The 22,003-nt window shown below is 41.4% G+C and overlaps 2 protein-coding genes across 3 annotated transcripts; both read left to right on the top strand.

Annotated features, from left to right (window-relative positions):
* Positions 1 to 3,764: 3,764 nt before the first annotated feature.
* On the top strand, positions 3,765 to 7,970 carry LOC306940006 (protein FAM107B). Of its 2 annotated transcripts, none has more exons than XM_079524885.1 (5): positions 3,765 to 3,930; positions 5,720 to 5,762; positions 6,844 to 6,959; positions 7,224 to 7,368; positions 7,634 to 7,970. In XM_079524885.1, the coding sequence occupies exons 2-5, from the start codon at positions 5,721 to 5,723 to the stop codon at positions 7,733 to 7,735; spliced, it is 405 nt and encodes a 134-aa protein (XP_079381011.1). In that variant the 5' UTR covers positions 3,765 to 3,930; position 5,720; the 3' UTR covers positions 7,736 to 7,970. The 2 variants fall into 2 exon arrangements, with proteins under 2 accessions (XP_079381011.1, XP_079381010.1); XM_079524884.1 differs by having other exon boundaries at positions 6,809 to 6,959.
* A 5,519-nt stretch (positions 7,971 to 13,489) lies between these two features.
* On the top strand, positions 13,490 to 19,167 carry inavaa (innate immunity activator a; the record flags this gene model as incomplete). The annotated part of the gene is made up of 9 exons (XM_079515469.1): positions 13,490 to 13,553; positions 13,836 to 13,969; positions 14,422 to 14,544; positions 14,842 to 15,070; positions 15,380 to 15,433; positions 15,529 to 15,760; positions 16,479 to 16,625; positions 17,080 to 17,800; positions 18,214 to 19,167. The coding sequence occupies 9 exons, from the start codon at positions 13,490 to 13,492 to the stop codon at positions 18,304 to 18,306; spliced, it is 1,797 nt and encodes a 598-aa protein (XP_079371595.1). The 3' UTR covers positions 18,307 to 19,167.
* Between the last annotated feature and the right edge of the window lie 2,836 nt (positions 19,168 to 22,003).

Raw genomic sequence — 22,003 nt, 5'->3', positions numbered from 1 at the left:
AGGAGTGAAATGAGTTTAACCCCTTGTTTGTTTGTTTTTTATTATTATTGTTTTTTTTAGCCCACGATTTGCAACTAATTTTTTCACCCAGTGTCAATTATCATGCTTCCTTCTATGCATGAGTCCAAGCTGCTTCTTTTCACCTAACAGGGGAGAGTTTCCCCGGCCGGACATAGCGCGTAGAAGGAAGTTAAGGAACACGTTATTCCGACCAGTTAAAATTTACAATTTAGGCATTTAGCAGACGCTCTTAATCCGGTTCCTTTCCCCTCCATCAGGCGCCCTGGCTGGCCAGGGGGTGTAGTTTTTTTTGAGAGGGTAGCCTACCTACCCTAGGGGACACAGGGAGAACATGCAAACTCCACACAGAAAGGACCTTTCGCCAACCCTTCCTCGGGTATGGGCACTGATGACACGGAGAAGAGAACATGCCCACAGCGTCCCCAGCGGGAATCGAACCCAGGACCTTCTAGCTGTGAGGTGACAGCACTACCGACTGTGCCACCATGCCCCTTTAACCCCTTGTTTGAGCCGAATCTGGGTTGAACGTGGTTTGTGGAACTCCCTCTGGTGTTGTGATCATGGACTTTGTTGACATTAAGGAAGTATTTTAAGGAACATGTTGGTGAAGGTTTGATTGATTGAAAATTGTATTAACAGATTGGAAATATTATATGTCCATCCGGAAGGTGAATGACATGTATATCTTAGAAGTTTATTCAGAAGAACACAGCAACAACAAGCAAACGGCATCTCTCAGTCTAGCAGGCTTGGCCTGCATCTATTAGCACATCTCTCTCTCGTGGTCTCCTCCCCACCAGACCTCCTGAGCTTCTCACTAGGTTATACTCCAGAAGCAGGTCCACAGATAAACATCACAAAGAGTACAATACAACACAGACGCTTTGTCTGTCGCTGCCCCGCTGAGACAGGAACTCCCTAGCCATAGCTAAGCCAGGCCCAGCAGGGTCACCTCCTAACAAACAATAGGTGTGACATGGTCTTTTACATACAGCTTGATCAAAGGCTGATTAGATCAAGACAGGCCTTCCAGGCACATACAATCATGAAATGATAGCGATCAATATTTGACAGTCCAATACTGCCATTTATATCAGGGTCCTCCATTTTCAATTCATCAAAACGTTTAAAGACACAAATATACACATGTAATATAGCTCCTTTGAATTGAAAGAACCACTGTCTACATTTTAATCAGTGACCTAAAAGAATAAGGGCAGAAAATGTGAAAGGTCCAATGTGGGCCTTGTGTACAGGTACGTAAAAGTAACTTATTTTGGCTTGGTTTCCTTCAGGCAAACCTGGATGGGAGTCTCCCATCCAGGTCAGATGAGGTGTATTATTATACAGTAGCTGCCACCCAACTCTGTAAAGAACTTCACAGTATCATACAGCAGATCAGGTAGGAACAGTTCAAGCATTATTAGAGTGCAAAAAAGGGACAGGAGAGGGGTGTGAGGGATGTGTGTGCGTGTCGTTTTGTCCTGGTTCAGAACGGACGGGAGAAATAAAAGGGCATCAGCACAACATGAACTGGTAGAAAAGGCAAATGGGGACAAACAAAATATCAAATACTTTTGCCTTTATTGCAGTCTAAATCAGAAATACTGGTATTAGACGCAGCCAGGACAATCTTGAACATTGTGAGCTAAGACCTTTATTCAAAACTGCTCTCAAAGGGCACCTACGGACGGCTGCAATTCGAAACTGCAGGCCCCTGGAAAATCTGAATCCCCAACCCCCTTTTTCCCCCCCTCACTGTTTTTCCCCCTCTTTACCTCCTTTATGATGATTTCCTGTTTTTGGCTATATAGAAGTGTATATTTGTAAGTCTCTAAATGTTAGGAATTTAAAACGGTGGACCCTCTTCTAAACAAGTGTAATGCTTTATGGTGTCATCCACTCAGTTTTTGTATCTAGTTGTGCTTGAAATTAACTGTTAATAAATACTTAAATCAATAATACACCAAGGACTGTCTCACTTTGGGTGGATAATATTGTATAGTTTGCAGTTTCATCTCACTCCAGCAGGTGGCAACTAATGCTGGTTAACAATGCTAACCTAACCGCCATCATGAAAGTTGAAACCTCACTAAAGCAGAAAAGTGGATTTGGGATTTTTTTTTGTGGTGACCCACCGACCGCCCGAAGGAGTTTCGTGATGTAGATTGCCGTGCGAATCGGTGATTTGCTTCACCCATTTGGATTTTTTTTACAGAGTTGTCGCCAGGTTACTCAACACCACCACTCTGCGCCAACCTAATCACATGCCTTAAACTGGAGAAACTCCAAGTCCAAGCTAATACCCAACAGCGTTTCAGGCATGTCCATCTGTACCCCAAGATTTAGACTCTCGTAGAGTTTTTCGATTCTGAGAGATGAGTCAGAATCGAAAAAAAACTCTACGAGTCTAAATCTTGGGCTAGTCCATCTGTAAACTAGAACAATGTGGTCCGGACCGGAGCATACAACGTAAAAGACAGCACACAATGGCTTTGAGCTTCTGAAGAAAAAAATATGGTTCAAGTGGTCCGGGAGCCATTAATGAAAGCACAATTTCGAAATTATGGTGAGATCAGAATCGCCTCTATACTCATTGCCCATCGTGAAGTTCAAGACTAGCCCGAGTTCACTTAGAGCTAGTATATCTGATCAACTCATCACTTCTCTTCCCACAATGTCCATTGTGGAGGCCCTGATGTTAATGGAGATGCATCATCGCCACGGAGGCTAGCATGTCGGTTTCTATCATCTCTGGATCAGAGCAAGGCCCAACTCCGATCAGATCAAATAAGATCACTGTGTAGATTTTTTTAAACAAACAAGCACTAAGCAGACAGACGAAACATACAACCATACACGAACAAACACTCACTTAAATTAATTCATACAGCCTACCTAGCATCCAACACACACGCCACATTCATTCCAAGTAAGAGCATGAAAACATCCGGGTCCTTTTAAACACTTGAACACATCCGGTTTGTTTTTTTTAACGCAGGGAATCATGGGAAATTGGATATACGTTTGTTGCCCTCATGTGGCCATAAGGTGAAATGACGCTCTCTGGGATGACCAGACAGAACCCTTTGCTGGACACACTGTCCCAGACAGACGAGACAGTAGGCTACAATACGAATAAAGGGAGTGGACAGACGACTGAGACGAGACAGTACAATAAGAATAAAGGGAGTGGTAATCTTTGTTTTGTCCATGTAAATAGTATCGCAAATCACATCTTATCCTCCACTGAATTGACTGTCACCCCTCAGGAAACTATTGCTTATTTTTACCATAATGTGAACATAGAGTGAATCTGCAGACTGTTGCAAAGTACACATATTATAATAATAATAAATAGCATATAACAAAATGAAACAATAATAGTAAAACAAAATGTAATACCGGTAGGCCTATAATATATAATGATATTAATAAATTATCCAAAGCCCGCCTGAACTTTTTTTTACTACAGTAAACCTGTGATGTGACAATAAAGCTGATTCTGTTTTGTTGTTGGATTACTAGACACTGTTAAAGGGCTTTAAAGTCAAAGAGTAGACAACAACTCTGGTTGAGAGAGATATAGCCACACTAGCTGATGTCGATGGCAATTAGCTAATCTTGTATCCTCCTCTGCCTTGGGGAGGCTCTGAGTTAATCTTGAATGGCGTAATGAGATGTCAGTGTACAGTATGTTTACTACGTACTGCTAGGTGTCTCATTAAGTCTAGGCTCCCACATCAACAGCACTGTTGGATTTGCATGCATGAAACAACCAGACAACTGTATTATGTGAGGAGGTGCTATGGACAAATAACTAAAAGAAGGAGATCATTGTAGCTGGATTGAAACTGTTGCCTGGGGTTTGGCGGCCACCCCGTCATGGAGGGGTCAGACGCGAAGAAAGTGAGTTCTCGCAGGCTGTTCTAAATTCTAATACATTTATTCCTGGGTGACTGAGCGGTCACAGTCTGATCTGATGGTATCTCATCTGTCAGAGTTGGAAGTGATTTCTGCATGTAGGTAATAGAGCAGTGAATTACACAAACTTTAAGGAGGATTTAATGTTAGTTATATTCCTGGTATAGCCTACTTTGTAATTCTATGTAGGCTATAGACTAGATTTATTTCTGGACATAAGACATGTAAAATGGGTACCACCTTTTTATAGTGCAGTGTGAACCATTATAATCTGGTAGATTAGGACGATCAAGATGACTAAATCTAATTCCCAGCAGCTGACAGTTTAGTAGTCAGTACATTCTGAGACCTTATTTGGCTGGTGGAGGTGGGAGAATGAAAGGACAATCCAGTTATACAGTTTAGTTTTTTCAAACCTTACACCTGAAAACACCTTAAAACTGGACAGTGTGAGATATATCATCACTTCATAGGATCCAACTATTAAATGTTGCAGTATTTGGCCATTTTAATTTCCCCATGATACTCTTAGATCATCTTCAAGATGACATCTGATGTAACTACAGGAATGTGGGGTGCTTTGACATTATTCAACCTGACCAGCATGGGCTGGCATAATATGAACAAAATCAAAATTTTACCGGTGTCGGTATTTAGAAGATTACTATTGTATTTTGACGATTATATAGGCTATATTAAATCATTATATATATGTGTGTGTGTGTGTGTGTGTGTGTGTGTGTGTGTGTGTGTGTGTGTGAGTGTGTGTGTGTGTGTGTGTGTGTGTGTGTGTGTGTGTGTGTGTGTGTGTGTGTGTGTGTGTGTGTGTGTGTGTGTGTGTGTGTGTGTGTGAATTCAGCTATTATTTCTAATACATTTTTGATGGTATATAAATTGATTAAAACTAGGACCATTTCTAGTTTAATATAACGATATTGATATTATATCGATATACTACCCAATCCTACACAGAAAGCTCACTAGTTGTAATTGACAATCAAGTTCAGCATGATATATCATGTCATATATGGAGCTGGAATATTACCAACTTGTACTGCATTATGAGGACTGGTCAGTGCTCAGCTGTAAGAGAAAGTAAACTGGACCTGTGACAGGTCAGAGAGGACGGCGCAATTAAGGCTCATTGTCGAGAGTTTGTATAATATACAAACTATCTTTAGTTGTTTCTCTTTAGTTTTGATGGGAGATACAGTATGCACTTTTACCCAACTTCTTCATCCACAAATGAGTAACATTTTCTCGGTTTAGTGTTTCACGTCAGTACTGTATGACAATAAACTCTTCAACATGCTGGTGAGCTGTAACAATCACAATCAGTTTCCATTCATAGTTCATACCCTGAAGCTCACAGGCAGTTTGGTATTGACTTTGGTCAGAGAGCAGTCACAACAGCATCTTCCATCTGTTCACTGCTTCATAGGATCCTATTCATGGAGGAGAGTTTGGTTATCTGGTTTCACTTGGGTGTGGCGGTAGACGTATCTATCAAGACTATCTATTATAATAGGCCAACCTTCACCGAAAATGCAAAGAAAACTAACTTATTATGACCATAATTGTAAATATTCTAAATGACACACTAGATTTATGATGAATATTGTCTTATCACTATCGTAAATATTTGCCTGTGGCGATTCTTTGTATTTAAGCTTTGTTTCGGTCTCCAGGTCAACCATGTATTATGTTAGCAGTAGTAGAGGACTAAAACTTTTAGTAAAGTTTACAGTTGTTTCTTCTTTCCACTTTTAAACAGAATGGATTTTTTCGGGGGCAAGGATTTGTACACCAACGAAAAGGTATCATGATGTGTGATTAATAATTAAAGACCTAAATTATATATAAACTGTATAAACTGGAAAATAAGTGCTTCTTACAAATGATTCTGCAAATGTACCTTCTTATACGGTATAGTAGTATAAGACCTTGGTTAATAAAATAACACATTTATTATTTATATGCAGTGTTGTACTTCACACTGTTATGTCAATGCCCCACCATTGCCATGGTGATGTCCTTGTGTAGTGGCCTTGATGACCTTTGATCCTCAGCAGACAACTATTCCACAATCTCCAAATGCTATAAGCATTTGAAAATTGCGAGAGGCAACAGTCTGGCAACACGAGACTACTAAGAACAACAGCAACTGTCTCATATAGCACTGACGAAGGTCCTTGGACTGAAACGTTTGCTACATTTTCTACATTTTGGACGCTTGCTACATTTTTGCACCCCTCACTTTGCGCACAGCACTTTATAAGCATGTTAAAATAAAATAAATACAAATTTCTTAGTCTCTGTCTAAAGGAGTCTTTATTAATAGTTTATGAGAGCGAGTCTTTTTCTGCCAGTTGTACTTATGATATTATTATGGATTGGATTATTAAAGCTAGTTTAATTTACACTTACGTTTTTTAATTAGATGAATGACAACAGTGCTGAGGCTGATAAAGTGGTGCACACCAACATCTTAATTTAAAAGGATTCCTGGCTAATAAGCCTTATATGACTAAATAAATAAATTAGAATTTCCCTCTATAACTAAAGTCGCGAGTTGACGATGTCATTTGTCCATGTATGGTCCAGCCCTATGGAATGTAATAAAAAAAACTAAAAAACTTGGTACTTCCAAAGGTTAATTTGAGCAATATTTTAAATTATGTTTTTATTATTTAGCACATGCATTCTATACATTCCACAGTGATGGACCACACATTAAATATATATAAATAGCTAGTTGCCTCTTTTGGGTCTCAGTCAAGATTTATTCAGCGCAGAAATAGACAGTACTATAGGATTCCAAAGTGAATGTTGACTGCAGTGATAGTTATTTTATGTCCTCCAGAGAACTGTGTTGGTCATGCACCTCTGCCCTGCCAGTCCTCCGCGGACGGAGCTGCTGAGAAAGCCATTCAGCACAGGAAATTGAATGGCTCCACCATGGAGACCCCCAGTCACCATGAGCTGCACAGAGAGCTCCTACTCAACCACAAACGGTACTGGAACCCTCTTGATTTGAATGGCTCTCTTGTTCCATCACATGATGACAATACAGTTGACCTGGAATACAATGCAGAGTGGGTGACTGAACTTTTCTGTGTGTGTGTGTGTGTGTGTGTGTGTGTGTGTGTGTGTGTGTGTGTGTGTGTGTGTGTGTGTGTGTGTGTGTGTGTGTGTGTGTGTGTGTGTGTGTGTGTGTGTGTGTGTGTGTGTGCGCGTGCGTGCGTGCGTGCGTGTGTGCGTGCGTGTTGGCTCTACAGAGGCCTTCTCCTGGAGGAGAAACCCGAACTGAAGCGAGTACTGGAGCAACGGAGGCTGGATCTGCACAGGGAGGCAGAGCTGGCCCAACGGCGGCCGTCAGACCTGGAGACAGAGCTCTTCAAAAGGCAGCAGAAGTTGCAAGAGGTTAGGATACTGCACACTATAGTGGGGACAAAATAAATGCATTTAACATTTAAACAGTTGAGACAGTAGAGACACACATTGTAAAGTCATTATAACAAAACATTTTAAGGATATAGGGGTGCACAAGTAGCTGACTGGATACTAGTGACAGACAGACAGGCAGGCAGGCAGGCAGACAGACAGATTTCAATAATATTTTTTTCCCTATATGTTGATGATAATACCAATGAGTGATAATATGCTGACTAAATTGTTGCATTGTCAGTATGAACAGGAGGAAATCAGGCGACGAGAGGATCAGAAGAAGATCCCAGAGTTTGTTCGTGTGAGGGACAACCTGCGACGCACACACACATCTGAGCAGTGAAAGCTCCCTTCAACCCTTGCAGCCTACAGCCATCCTTTGTTAATGTGTATTTTGTGTCACACAGAGACAAATTGCAAAGCAAACAACCAAGTTATCTCTGACTGGACTTTCAAAGGACTGTTTAAATGTCAAATGTAAAGTAATAAATCATATCTGAAATGTAGGACAGAAAACCCTTAGCCACATTTTCATGTTTTTCTTTTTGTTTTCTATCTTTCTTTCTTTCCCAAACATTTCCACTATAAAGGAGGTGAAAGTGTACATTATTATGTAGCGTATCATTTTTTATGACTAGCTTTAGTCAGTATCAAATTTGGTGGGCATTTTCTATCCATGCTGCAAACCAAGAAGAAGAAATCATACAGGTATGTGTTCTTATTTCTTCTTCTTGGTTTGCAGCATGGATCTTTAATTGTTTGTTTCTTGGAAGGGCCATATCCATGATCACTGCAAGCCAACTCTTAATGTATTACTGATCTCTTTTCTTATTTTTGTGCTTGTCTGTCTTTTGGTTTTGTTTTGTTGTTGAAATATTGGAGGGGAACATTTGTAAGGAAAATAAGCGTTCTCTTGTGGGAAATGTCAAAATAATTATAAATAAAACAATGCAATACACATTTGTTGGGAGACGATATTAATACTCTTTCCTGAATTGTGTGCGTTTTCAATGTTTGTTTGTAGGTCTGTCTGACAGTCTGACTGACACTTGCTTTTAGCATGTGTTGTTGTGAAAATAAAGCTGTTCAGAGGTGTTTGTGGCGCTCGGAAGGAACCCTCAAATGTGCGAATCGATTTGCAAGCAGCTCCACCTCTACACACAAGTCACACATACCCAAACCCCCAAAGGGCACGAGGCTTCTTTCACATGGATATGGGACTTTGTTTAATTAGCTGACCTTTTCATTCCATCATGGGGCGAGAGAAGAAAGCAGGCCATCTGGAGGGAGGCTTTTCCTTTCCTTGGTGGAAGTTAGAAATGTATTGGGATGGTTGACTTAAATTAATTCATTTAATTAAATATATATATATAATAAACAGGGGGGGGGGGGGTGTCACAAACTGGGAGATGTTGTGGTGGTATTGTATTTACACGTGTCGTGCACTTCCGTAGCGGTAGCACCTAATTATAGTTGGTGGGCTTCACCAGCCAGCTGTCTCTCCAGTTCCAAAAGTTTTCTCCCCCCCAGGCAATTCCTTTATGTTGCTTTCAGCACCCCCGGTGAGTCGCGTGCTGTGTCTGTGTCAATGGAGCAGAGCGTGTCTGGAAAGCAAGCAGCGTACTACTGGACCACACCATGCTGAACTAGTAGGGGTGGGGGGATTCAGGGAAATATACCATATTCCACGGATCGTCTTAATGTTACCAGAAATAGGTTTTCGAAACTCGTGAGGCTTTTGCGTCAAAAATAGCAATGAACTGTGAACAAGATAATAGATTAAACTACTATACGCAAAACAAATAAACGACTTTATCCCCCACCTGAAGAGAATGGTGTGGTCTGGGACAGATGTCCCAAGCGAAACGCCCACTCTGTTGCCAAGCCGGCAAGCCGCGGCGCTCACTCTCATCACATCGACAGTCAGTCACAACTCTTGATACCTTTAAAAGTGATGCTGAGCGTGTGAAAAAAGGAGAGAACGGGACACAATTTTAAAGGTGAGTTCAGACTGATAAACGGCAGCATGACATTTAGAAATCAATCTTGGTAGCCAAATCTGTAGACTTTACTTGAGTGTCTATAAACATTACATTATATAAACTGGCTGAAATCTATTAATGACATTATGTTTTGTGCCAGCCATCAAATCAAAAGGAGAAAACGCTAATGGTTTTAACTGTGGTTGCATATTATTACTTCTTCTACTACTACTACTACTACTACTGTGTACTGGGATTATTATTATTATTATTATTATTATTAATGGTATTATTATTATTATTATTATCATCGTTGTTGTTGTTGTATAGCTCATTCTTTGTTCTGATCCCTGTATTTGAGAGATTTTAGTCATTTATTGATTCACATCCTGCTGATTATTGTTAGGCTTGTTAGCCTAAACAGTTGCTCATTCATACAGGATATAGCCTGGCTATGGTGGATGAGTATGTCTGGCCAGTCCAATCAGCTTTTGTCTCCAGTCACACTTGTAGATGAGCAATATTTAGCATTAAATTAAAGAAAATAAAGGTTTGCGCATATGGTAAAGAGGCTCCATTATTTGTGAATGAAAGGCAACCCACTGGTTAATGGCTGTCCCTGCCAACAGAATAAACACAAATGTGTTGCGAGACAATCTGTTGACAGTTAGGCCTACTCATGGTGCAAATGTTAACACTTCGGTGTTACTTTGCTTCAGGATGATCTTGTGACATTTTTCATTGTGAGAATGGAGAATGACAAAACCACATCCTGCATGGAGAGATGACCATCGGTGACCATTCAATGACATTATAACTCAAAGGGAGTCAGTGTCATGAACTCCAACCCTAAAGCTTTTGGAGAACAATGGAGCATCTCTTCTTGCCCTATATATTTACGTTGTCCATGAGTTGTGACATAGCTGCTATGTCTGGCCAGCATATGGCCTGGCTGACTGCGAACGCACGAGTTCTATGGGGCTTATTACCTTTGTATTGTCTCTCTTGGAAATCTAAGCCTGCTGCACTACGATAATAGTGGTGATCTGAATGGAAGTTGACACAGTAAAAAGGCTGCCAGAATCTGAGCCATTTTTTTTCCTTGGCTTTAGTTAGGATGTCAGTGTATACGCAGTACGCACCTTATCACTGTGGCTTTGGGAGTTATGACCCATGTCCAGAGTTTGCTGCTGTGTATGAGGCTTCATAGTTCATACTTGTATGAGCTATGGTCAGACTCCAATGACATGCTACATGTTGCTGGAGTTCAGATCATAGCTCCTCGCACAATGCTTAACCTTTTTTTTTGTTTCAGTAATCCCCCACATTGATTCACTTTTCCTCCAGCAGCCCACATTGTGTGCAGCATGGATCAATTTTGCTGAATGGATTTTGGCTGTTCATCAGACTCTGAAATAAGGCATACTGTAAAGTCGTTTGGTTTCTTCCATAGTATCAGCATTCACTCGAGAATCTTAATTACAGGCTTCACATGGGCCTCGGTCTGGTTTCAGGCATCCCTCACTGTTTCCTAGGCTAGGCTGGTCTCCATTGGCAATTCCAAGGCCCGACCACAGTGGTAATGAGCACAGTGGTGGCAGCATTCCAGGAGATCACAACTCCAAGGGCTCATGGGAAAGGGTGGTGGGGATGTCTGGGAGACAGTCAATCCACATCATAATCTCCCTGCCATAAACACCCACTTCCGTAAATGTTATATGTTACATTTTTGAGCAGCAAGGATGGGTGGAATGGTCAGCTTTAACTACCATTGCTGACAAGTTCCTAGATGGGCATCATTAGCATGTTTTTTCAACAGCAATTAAGTCATGTCTGTTGCTTGGGTGCAATGGGTGGGGATTTCAGTGTTAGAACATAGTTCTTCAGGAAATTGACTGCTATTCCTGTCATAAATCATCGTAGTAAAGCGCTGATAAAGGCACTCATCGCAGCATGATTTCAGCACTCCTACGAACACAGTTCCTGTAAAGACAAGTGATGAAACATTTTTGGGAATGGGTTTGTAACTTCTATTGAGATCCACAACCCACCCACTCGTTCAGTCGGCCCCAGACCTCCGACCACAGACATTGTGAAAGTCTTCAGAAAGTTATGGAGTGTAAGTGGGTAAATCCCACATTACCCTGCCTGTCTCTGATTACCGGCCTGAATTCCAGTTGACGTCCTTAGTTTTATATCGCTGCAGAGCCATGTGTCTCTCAGCACAGAAGCCTCCCTGTGTAGGCCCCTACCTTGCACACTCACTCAGCAACTGTTCCGTCCTATCCCCTCTCGTTGAAGCCTTGTCTCAATATTGGTGCAACACAGACCCAATAACATTCTTAGGCTGAAGCCAGAGGTGTCAGCAGATATTTCACCCACAGCAGATTACCCCGGCTGGTGGGTGCATATGGGACCTTTTGTTGCACTGTTTTCACTGAGAAGCAGTGCACAGTCAGGCCGCCTGTTACTCATTGTGTTACCGTGCACTCAAAGCTGCATCAGTTCACATGAGTTACTGCACTGAAAGGGCTGAGTCTGTGGGATTGACACAATAACATCCTGTCAAAGGACGTTCTCATCCACACAGGTCCTGTATCGTTCTGGTCCCTAACAGGAAAGGCCTGATACACATCTCCAAACACTATTAAGAGATAGCAGGACCTAGGCTTATGAAGCCCCTGCTAACACACGTTCACTGTGTGTGTGTGTGTGTGTGTGTGTGTGTGTGTGTGTGTGTGTGTGTGTGTGTGTGTGTGTGTGTGTGTGTGTGTGTGTGTGTGTGTGTGTGTGCGCCTGTGTGTGCGCCTGTGTGTGCGCCTGTGCCGGTGTGTGCGCCTGTGCCTGTGTGTGCGCCTGTGCCTGTGTGTGCGCCTGTGTGTGTATGCATGCACGCACATGTACTGTACATGTTTGCTTGAGTCCCTTGACCCAGAAATAGACTGTTGTTTTGTTTTGTTTGTTTTGTTTGATAATTATTTTCTATTAAAGTAGGCTTTTCATGATATGGGTAAACAGGGGTGTTGTTTAGTTTATGCATTGTGGTTCCATGGTTGTATAACAGAGAAAGAAGGGAAGTTAATCATATCCTCTAATCAGGTTAACAACCATGAAGGAGTCTCTTGATCCACTGAAATATTTTAGGAGAGCGGCCTTGAGTGATGCCGGACATGTGAGACCAAAGACAAATTAATCAACCAAAAGAACACAGAAACACACAGAAAAATATCATTCTCTTGAAAAGTTACCGTATCTCTTAGGCTATCCTTAAGCAGTGTCCTCAACCCATCCAGAAACCTAATGGCCTGATTTTACATGAAATCACAAAACATCTTCACAAAACATGCTCCCCACATTGTTGTTGTCGTCATTGTTTTCTTCTCTTGCCATTGTCTCTCTTTTTTCCTGTTGCACTCTTGTTTATTCTCTGTCAGATGTTCTGGCACAGAATAGATCATAAACTTGAATTGTGCCCTCTTGTTTACGAGTAGTGCTTTGAGGCGCAGTGGCCAATGTGGCACATGAATCAGCACCGGGCCTTATGTGTTCTGATGTTGTGCAGACAAGCCCATCGTTGAAACATTGAGACATTCTTCCACTTCAAAGTCCCTGGAGGGCTCTCTGGACACTGGTTGAATAGGAGCTGTGGGAGGGGCGAACGGGGGGAACAGGTGCAGTCCACGAGTGTGGTAATTCCTGCTGCCATCTGCTTTCTTTTTCTAGGTCTGGGCTCTTTTAAACATCCTCTGACACGCCTCATGAGCGAGTCAGAGCGACACGCTCCCCTGGGCATCCGTGCCGTGCCCCGTCACCATGGCACCCCGATTCGGATTAACCTCTGCACATGTGCCGAGTCAAGCATGGGGGTCTGCTGCCTTTGTGATTGAGGAGCAGGGAGGGACCATGGGAGGGAGGCAGGGGGTTGCATGGATAAGTGTGTGAATGGACACTTGCCGATTAATTCACTTTTGTTGAAGAGAAGTAGAACCAAGTATAAAAGGGTTTTTAAAAAAAGTTAGATCTTTTTTTAGTTGATCACTCATCTGTCATCTGATCAGACTCTGCTTATATCAACAGGTATTGCTAGAACTGAATGCTCCGAAGAGAGAGTGAAGATGACGACAGTGGAGAGCAAAGATGAGATCAGTGACACTGACAGTGGGATCATCTTGCATTCTGGTAAGAACTAAAGAACTTCACTCCAAAACACCAAACACACCATTATTTAAGCAATAGGGTACCTCAATGCGAAAAGATAGGTGCAAATCTTCAAAAATATTGAATTTCAGTTAATGTATTTATTTGTCTTTCGTCTTGAAAATAGACAATACCAATTTGTAATTAAATGATTTAAGTTGTTGCAAAATGTTGGCGGATGTCACACCAACATTAGCATAAGTATCTGCTGTTAATGACCATGGTGATGATAGACTGATGATGGAATCCTTTCGTGACTTACAGGCCCAGATAGCCCCACATCCCCAGTGAAGGACCTGACCACCCATACAAGGGCCTTGAAGATGAAGCACCAAGTTCTGGAGGACCGCCTGGAGCTCTGTCTGCTAGAGCTCCGGAAGCTTTGCATTAGAGAGGCGGTGGGTGTATTTTACAGTTGATTAAAACAATTTAGTAACAAAGATTGATTGATTGAACAACAATCAAACAAACCGTCCTCCAGTGACATCATCATTAGGCAGATTTTTTTTTTTACAAAAATGTTTAGATTTTCATTATCGTGAGAACGATGGCTTCCACTTTTCAGGACAAGAAAGCCTGCAGTTTCTATTAGCTTGTATTCCCCATCGATGATGTCACTGGAGGACGGTTTCTGAACTGCCCACAGCCCTCCTATGAGACACAGACCGAGTAGGAAAAAAATTGCGCCATTTTCTTTTCATGATTATTAGTGAGGACCTATTATATGAAGATAGGTTGAAAAGTGGTGAAGTGGTCCTTTAAGCTACAGTATATATATCATAACATGTGTAGTAGCTGAAATATTGTTTCACAATGCCCTGGGATCTGACTTTGGCCTTTGTCTTCACAGGAGCTGACTGGAAAAATGTCCTCTGACTATCCTCTGAAGCCTGATGAGAAGCCCCCTCGGGTTCGCAGGAGGATAGGAACAGCCTTCAAGTTGGATGAAGGCCTGATCCATCAGCATGGAGAGGTACAGTCCAATATCACCATCTACTTTATCACATGCATCATAGTGGGTAAACAAGCAGAATTGGCTATAGCTGACCTAGGATCATTCATGATAGTATCAACTATCATCCTTTTATGGTTTCTTCTCATTGTCTCTTTTTCATGTAAACTGTCTAAAGTTTAACTAAACTACTATAAATAAAGAAAAGGGTGGACAATGGACATAGATTTCCCATTCTCCCCTTTGGACAAAAAAAATATAAAATAGAGAGGGTTAAATTTATTCTGAACTAATCCCAGAATTTTATTCTTAAACCAGAATTCAGTGTTACAGGGACTGGAGGCTGACCTGGCCCTTCAGCTCCAGATCTATGAAGCAGCCCGGAAACTCTCGCTGGAAGAGAAACTCAGTAAACCGCAGAAGAAGAGCAGACTGCAGCAGTGCAAGAGAGAAGAGAAGAAAGTGAAAGAACTGCAGGCGGTTGTGTTGCAGCACAGGAACAAGAATGAACGCTCCTTGGAAACCACTATCCCAACCAAACACAAAGGTGAGTGACACTGCCGCCCCCTTCAGGTCAAACGATGCACTGCAGGAATGGAAAAGTTGTATTTTGAATTTTGATCATGAAGCGTTCACTTTAACCACTTAAACTTAGAGCTTATATACTTGATTGACCGAGGTCCCTCCTTTTTCCCCCTCTAAACCAAATGTCTTCACCGAAAAAGTAGTACAAGCTCACAACAGCTTGTAGATCTGCTATTTTTTGCTTAATGTCCACCTAGTATGACATTTCCAGACTAGGGACGGGACGCTAGGATTCTACACTAAATTAAAACAGTTCTGTCTCTGTTCCTAGATCTATCCATGTCTGATGACAGCTCCTTATCTGATGCAGTCGGCATGGATGATGGTAAGTTGGGTTTTTGCATGTCAAAAATCACAGTCACTCATTTGAAACAGTCTAGCCTCATTTCCCATTTTTCTCATCCTCCCGATCCACCGTAGACACGGACTCCTCTGGCCCCCTCTCTCCTCCGGCCATGAGCTCCCCCTATGCAGACCCTCTTCAATCGTCATCATCAACCAGCTCCCTCCAGTCTTCCCAGCAGTCTTCGAGCCATGCCAGTGTGGAGTACAAGCTCTCTCCCATCAAGAACTCTCCATGGAAAGAGTCCAGTCTGGATCAGCCTTACTGGAAGCCCTCAAAGCCTCAATCTGCTTGCAGCAGCAGGTCCAAGTAAGTAAGAATGCCCAACGCATGAGGACACCCCCAAAAGTCCTCAATGTCTAGTAGTCTTCCAAAGTATTCAAGCAGCCCATTCTACATCAGGTTATGGTGTCTAGGGGCACAACAGCTAATCAAACTAATCAGTTTAGTAGATTATAAAAAAAATATTGGTTTTCAAAAATAGCAACAATATCCCATCTGTAAGCTCACAACACATCACATGTTTGTGCAAGACATTGTTGTATAACAAAGGAAATAGGGCTCCAGGGGTTAACCAGACAGACTATTCGAATCAGTTGAGTAGAAAGAAAATCTATTTTTCTGCATACTGTATATACAAATCACACCCATGTGAAGTGAGGGGCGCTCTTATCATACTTCATCATACATCATCTCATTCTGGCCGATCACAATTTGCATCCTCACTTTTCCGTCTTCACTTTTCTGCCCTCACTTTTATCTTCAATATGTACTTTGCTCAGCCAATCAAATCATCGCTATGGGGTGATCAGCCAATCACAAGCCAATGTTTGTGTTTACACAAACCCGGAAAGCTGGGCATATAGGAGGGGCTAGCGCCCCTCAAAAATATACTGTATACCATATATATAAATGCACTTCTTAATTACCGTACTTGATTAATCGAAAAAGTCTTCAATAGAATAATAACAAACTAATCGATAGTTGTATCCCTAATTGTGTCCGTCTTGCCTTTTGTTGTGTGCAGCAGTCCAGTGGGAACTCCAGTGTGTGCAGATGGTAGGGTTCTTCCCTGTCAGTTTATCAAGAACCTGGCACTGCGTCACAACCACTCCAGCAGTGCCCCCTCCACCCCAGAGCTGCACGTACGCCGACAATACTCCCAGTCTTTCAGGTGAGGCAATTAAAGGTGCTGTGTTTGCTCAATTACGGGTTATCTCTAACTCTTTAATAAACAGAAAATACATTTTCAGGTTGGTTGCCGTCATCATGGCAATCATCCAGTCAGGAGAGGATACCCATTTATCAGCTTCGTTTTTACAGTGTTCCAGTTCCAATTGTGTCTGCCCGTTTGTGTCATCCCATCCAATTTCACTTGTTTTTCCTGTATCCTGTATGAGTTCTCTATCCTGATCGGATAAAATTGGTATTCTGACCTAAAAATATATAGTCTGTTAAAGAGCTAGAGACAGGGAGAACCCTGTTACTGGACAAACACTCTATATCAATGATTACTATCAGAATATAGAATAGCTATTTATTTAACACATATTTTCACAAAATATACTGCCACTTACTGCACCTTTTAATGAAAGTATATTTTCTAACGTGTCAAATTTTTTCCATAGACTTTCCAAGAGCAATCCATCGCCTGACATTTTCAGCCCAGCGAACAACTGTGGGCGCACCAGGCCGCAACAGCAGCGCTGTGCTACTGATTTCATGGCGCGCTTTCCAGAGTATTCCCCCCAGCACCCCTACCAGTCCAGCTCTGAGGACAGCAGCTCGGACCACTCAGCATCCTCCTACACAAGCTCCCCCAGTAGAGATGGACCCACAGAGATCCCCAAGCTCTGCCCTCCTCCTTACGGATTCCATTTTGGGGCCCAAAAAGGCCCTTCCAACTCCCCCAGATCCCCTGCTGTGAACAGGAATGCCAACCAGCCCCAGGCTAGACCAAGCTACTGCAGGGCTGTGTCAGGGGGTCTCCCCTTGTCCCCTCAGGGGATGAATAGGGAGAAGCGCTACCTGTCCCAGCCTCCCCCTGTTAGCCGCTCCCCACAGCATAGACAGTGGCAGGAGGTCACTGCCCCTTCCAAGAGTATGCTAAAACCTCCGCCTCCCATGCTAAAACCTCCGCCTCCCTACAACAGGCTGGTACGAACCCCCTCGCTAAGGGAGTACCCCAACCATGCCAGCCGTATGATGCCCAGGGAGATGGTTTCAGAGGAGCTCAAGTCCTGGCACCAGAGGAACCAGTTCCAGAAGTCATGTCCAGCCTCCCTGAACCGTCAGGGCTCCTACCGAGTGAAGAGCCCTGCTTCACCTCAGTTACCACCCTACAAACAGGTCAGTACGCCCAAACTATTTCCACTTCTTTGCTTGGCCCCCTGTACCACCTTTACTACAATTTTGGAAAAATGAAAATAGAAGTGGACCGCCACCGCCACACATCTTACAATCTTACAATAAATGCTCAAAACCATCAATGCGAACGGCTGTCCGCCAGTAGTTCACGGTATCTGGAGAACTGGCCGAATGGGGCTGACGACTCGGATCGCTTCCCAAGTAGGCTGATGCCCAACTTAGTAATAATAAATTGGCTATGTAATTGGCTAAATAACTGGTGTTAATTTAAACAAATGTGGCACAATTAGACATGTCATGGAGGTGCTGCAAATTATCATACAATATAATTAATTGTGACAAATTCATATGTAAATCACTTGTGAGTACTGATTTTCAATTACCTTGTTTTCCAGGGTTCTGGCAATGTGATTCTACAGAGAGCTGCAGATGGAACCCCAGTCCAGTGGTTTGTTGAAGAAGATGCTGAAATAGTTAGTCAGGTGTAGCCTGGGAAACTCAGCAGGACTGTGCATTAAGTAGGAAATGCATTAAAAAACAAAAAACGTTTTATATTTATTTAGTCAATGGACTCTCTGTGAGATTGTATGTCCAAAGAGGCTGGACACTGTCCTTGACAGAATGCAGAAAACATTGGACCTATTGGTATCGTGGCATCTTTCCGCAATTGTTTAATTTAAAACTTAAAAGTATAGGCAGTATGCCAGTTTTATTTATTTTAACATATTTTATGTTTTAAAATACATTGTATGTTTAAAAAATAAATTATTTTTTCTTTAAGGTTACTAGGGTGAATCGGGTAGGTTCCTTTTGACAGGAAAAATATGATTTGTTTCACTAATGTGTCACACAGACTAATATGTTACATTTGCTGTAATTCGCAAAGGTCTCTTTGTGTCTGGCACTCATTTTGCACAATAGATTCACCTAGCTTCCAAATTCTGTTAAAGTGTCCTAATATAAGTCTATGCTATATTTATCTATTTAATGTATTTTACATTGTAGCATAGACAACTATCACTAAAAATCTTAATATACATACTTTGGAAATGTTTTGGAGAAAAAGTATTGTTTGTTTTTTTATATAATTAATAATAGTTGTAGGTTGATGACAATGTGAAGCTATAAGTCTCAAGCCTTGCTATTGTAATTTTTTATTTTATTAACCCTAATGCCTTTAATAGTGAAGTGGTTTGTTGGATTTATTTCTCACTACAATATTTTGAGATACTAACCAAGTGATTGTATCAGTTTTGATATTCTTTGTATATTTATAATAAAATGAAATAAAACACATAACGATATTGTTTGTGATTTCTGGTGAAGTTTCTAGCTAAGTGCAATTTGTGAGCATGTATGTTGTTCTTCTAAAATGAAACACCAAAACTGTTCATCAACATTTACGCATATTATTTATTCATATACAAACATCACGTCAAACTCACACATGTATTTCAGGTTGTCTGTACACATCCCTACTTAAGTTTAAATTAGGGTCACAAAAATGTTCATGGATAATTCACGGTTTCCAGGTTTCTTTATCTGTTACATCTTGTTGTGTACCAGCAGTGGTTTTCAACCAGTGGTCCGGGGACCACCAGTGGTCCTTGAAGCGGTTCCAGGTGGTCCTCAGGTAAATGATGGATAGTTGGTAACCAAATGGACCCTTATCTTTTGAGAGCATAAGATGAAACCAAATGGACCCGTATGGACCCATTTGGTTTCATTTTATGCTCTCAAGAGTTAAATTATTGTTAAACATCTGCATTACTTAATTTACAATAAGTCTACACAATTAGAGAATGTACTGTAGAATAATTGCTATTTTGATCAAGACAACAAAATATTCTTTAGTTTTGGGTCTGAGAGGTTAATGTCATCGAATGGTGGTCCGTGGCTCAAATGACGAAAAAATAATGGGCCTTGAAATGAAAAGGGCTGAAAACCACTGTACCAGAGTAAAAAAAAATATATTCTGGTTTCCTCAGACGTAGCAGACTTCACACCTTATTATTCAATACATATTATAGCCCAAGACCACCATCCTGACTAATAATTAACGTAGGTGGTGGTATGGGCTAACATTAGGGTTTTTCTTGGCTATAGTGGTGGACAGGGACAGTCACATACTGTCATTTTCTGGCTCCAACCTTGATTTGTACTTATTCTTCAGATAACTCAGTGTGGGAAAAAAGCACTCTTGCAAAAGGTTAAAAAAAAATTATAAATAGAAGAAACGTCTTTTTATTTCTTACTGTAAGCTCTGGGAATTATGCCTGACAACTCATCTAGAACTTCAGAAGCGGATGTTTCATACATCCTCTTCTGTACCTTTGAAATTAAAGCACCATGCCTCCTGAAATGATTTATAGGGCCATAATGACAATGTCTTTAATGCCACTAAGTTACCCCAAAATAAAATAAAATAGAAAGAAAATACTGCAATACTACATGGTCAGCGAGTGAGGGACCACATATAAAGGACCACCAATTGAAAACTCCTGCTCTAAATGAATGACTCGTGTTTGACAAACCCAGAAAGAGCTACTGTATGACATAAATAAACATGACAAAATATAATCATTTGTCTTATCTTGTTTCGTCTGTTCCTTCCCACCCCAACAATGACAGAAAGTTTACCACCAAAGTACATAACTGTGAAACTTAGAATAAAAAGAGAACTAGTGTTATTATGACACAGAGGAGTACCAGGAGGGGCATGGTGATGGTGAGAGCCCAGTGACAGCGATGCAGCCAGTGATACACAGAGCAACGCCTCCACATACACCACCTGAGGAGGGAATAAATGTAATGCTCATCAGTGTTCATCCCAAAGCTGCTATTTACCCATAGGTTCAACTTTTAAACACTGAATGACTACTATACACCTGGATGTACTCACAAACAATGGATAAGACAGACACTACCAGTTTGTCTCTGAGGAAGGAAGGAAGGAAGGAAGGAAGACAGACAGACAGACAGACAGACAGACAGACAGACAGACAGACAGACAGACAGACAGACAGACAGACAGACAGACAGACAGACAGACAGACAGACAGACAGACAGACAGACAGACAGACAGACAGACAGACAGACAGACAGACAGACAGACAGACAGACAGACAGACAGACAGACAGACAGACAGACAGTTTGGAGAATTACAGTACATTTCAAGCACAACTCAATACAAGACTGTTAAGTAGTTACGTAATTTCATCTTTTCGTGTGATAATATTGTCATGTGTCACCCACTCTAACCTATCTAAGACAGATAGTGATTGATTGATTGATTGATTGAAAAAAATGACTTTATCTGCAGCTAAAATAAAATAAAAATGTTGTTTATTAACTTACAAGTCTATAGACTGGTAAACATGCACGCTCCTCCTACTCCTGTCCATCTTTTTCTTTGACAGTGCCACTTTGCCCTTGTGTCTCTGTCTCAGGGCACCCAGGGAGGACCTGCAAAGAATACACACAAAATCCAATACATTAACTCAAAATATCAGGGTTCAGACTCAAAGGCATGACCTATCAGGTTGTGTCAGTGGTTATGTGAGGTGAAGTACCTTTTGGCTGGAGGAGGAGAGTGACTCTCTTGTGCAGGGACAGGACATGGTTCCAGTGCAACAGCTGAAGCCTCTGACGGAGTATCACCTGGAACAGATCTTGGCAGAACCACAGAAAAAGAGGATATCATAATGTATAATTGCATGTACTTGCGTTAATTGTGTTAAACACACACAGAGAATATATACCTTTGTACAAGCCATGTTACATGACATAGTATGTAACATGTGTAATTGTGCATGTCATAACTGATACAGAAGTCAGCAAGATGGGATATGAATAGAAAGAAATATAAAACACAATTATCTAGCATAGTGAAATCCTGTCTGAATACTTGGACCGGCACTGCAGTATCGGTATATGTCTAGTTATGAGATTATGTGCAGATACTTGAATATGAGTCAAGCCTTGTGCATATTACAACTAAAAGGAAACGTGTCATTATAGTGGGTGAATACGATTTTTATTTTGTTTTCCCTTTTTATGTTGATGAAAATGAAATACGAAACTGAAGACACACCACTATGAATGCACGTTTCCAGCAATAGACTAGAAATAATTCTATAATTGGCTATCAAGAGATTCTCAGATCTTTACACTGAGAAAGAAC

This window comes from Electrona antarctica (assembly GCF_951216825.1).
Source record: "Electrona antarctica genome assembly, chromosome: 2".
Lineage (NCBI taxonomy): Eukaryota > Metazoa > Chordata > Actinopteri > Myctophiformes > Myctophidae > Electrona > Electrona antarctica.
Note: the sequence above shows the minus strand (reverse complement) of the source record. Positions and strands in the feature narration are given on the sequence as shown.

Bases quoted from the DNA above. Each gene is read 5' to 3' on its own strand.
- LOC306940006 (XM_079524884.1), top strand. From the start codon at position 3,907: ATGGAGGGGTCAGACGCGAAGAAA. The intron at 3,931-5,719 runs GTGAGTTCTCGC...ACTTTTAAACAG, and splicing joins AGGGGTCAGACGCGAAGAAA to AATGGATTTTTTCGGGGGCA. The intron at 6,960-7,223 runs GTACTGGAACCC...TTGGCTCTACAG, and splicing joins CTCCTACTCAACCACAAACG to AGGCCTTCTCCTGGAGGAGA.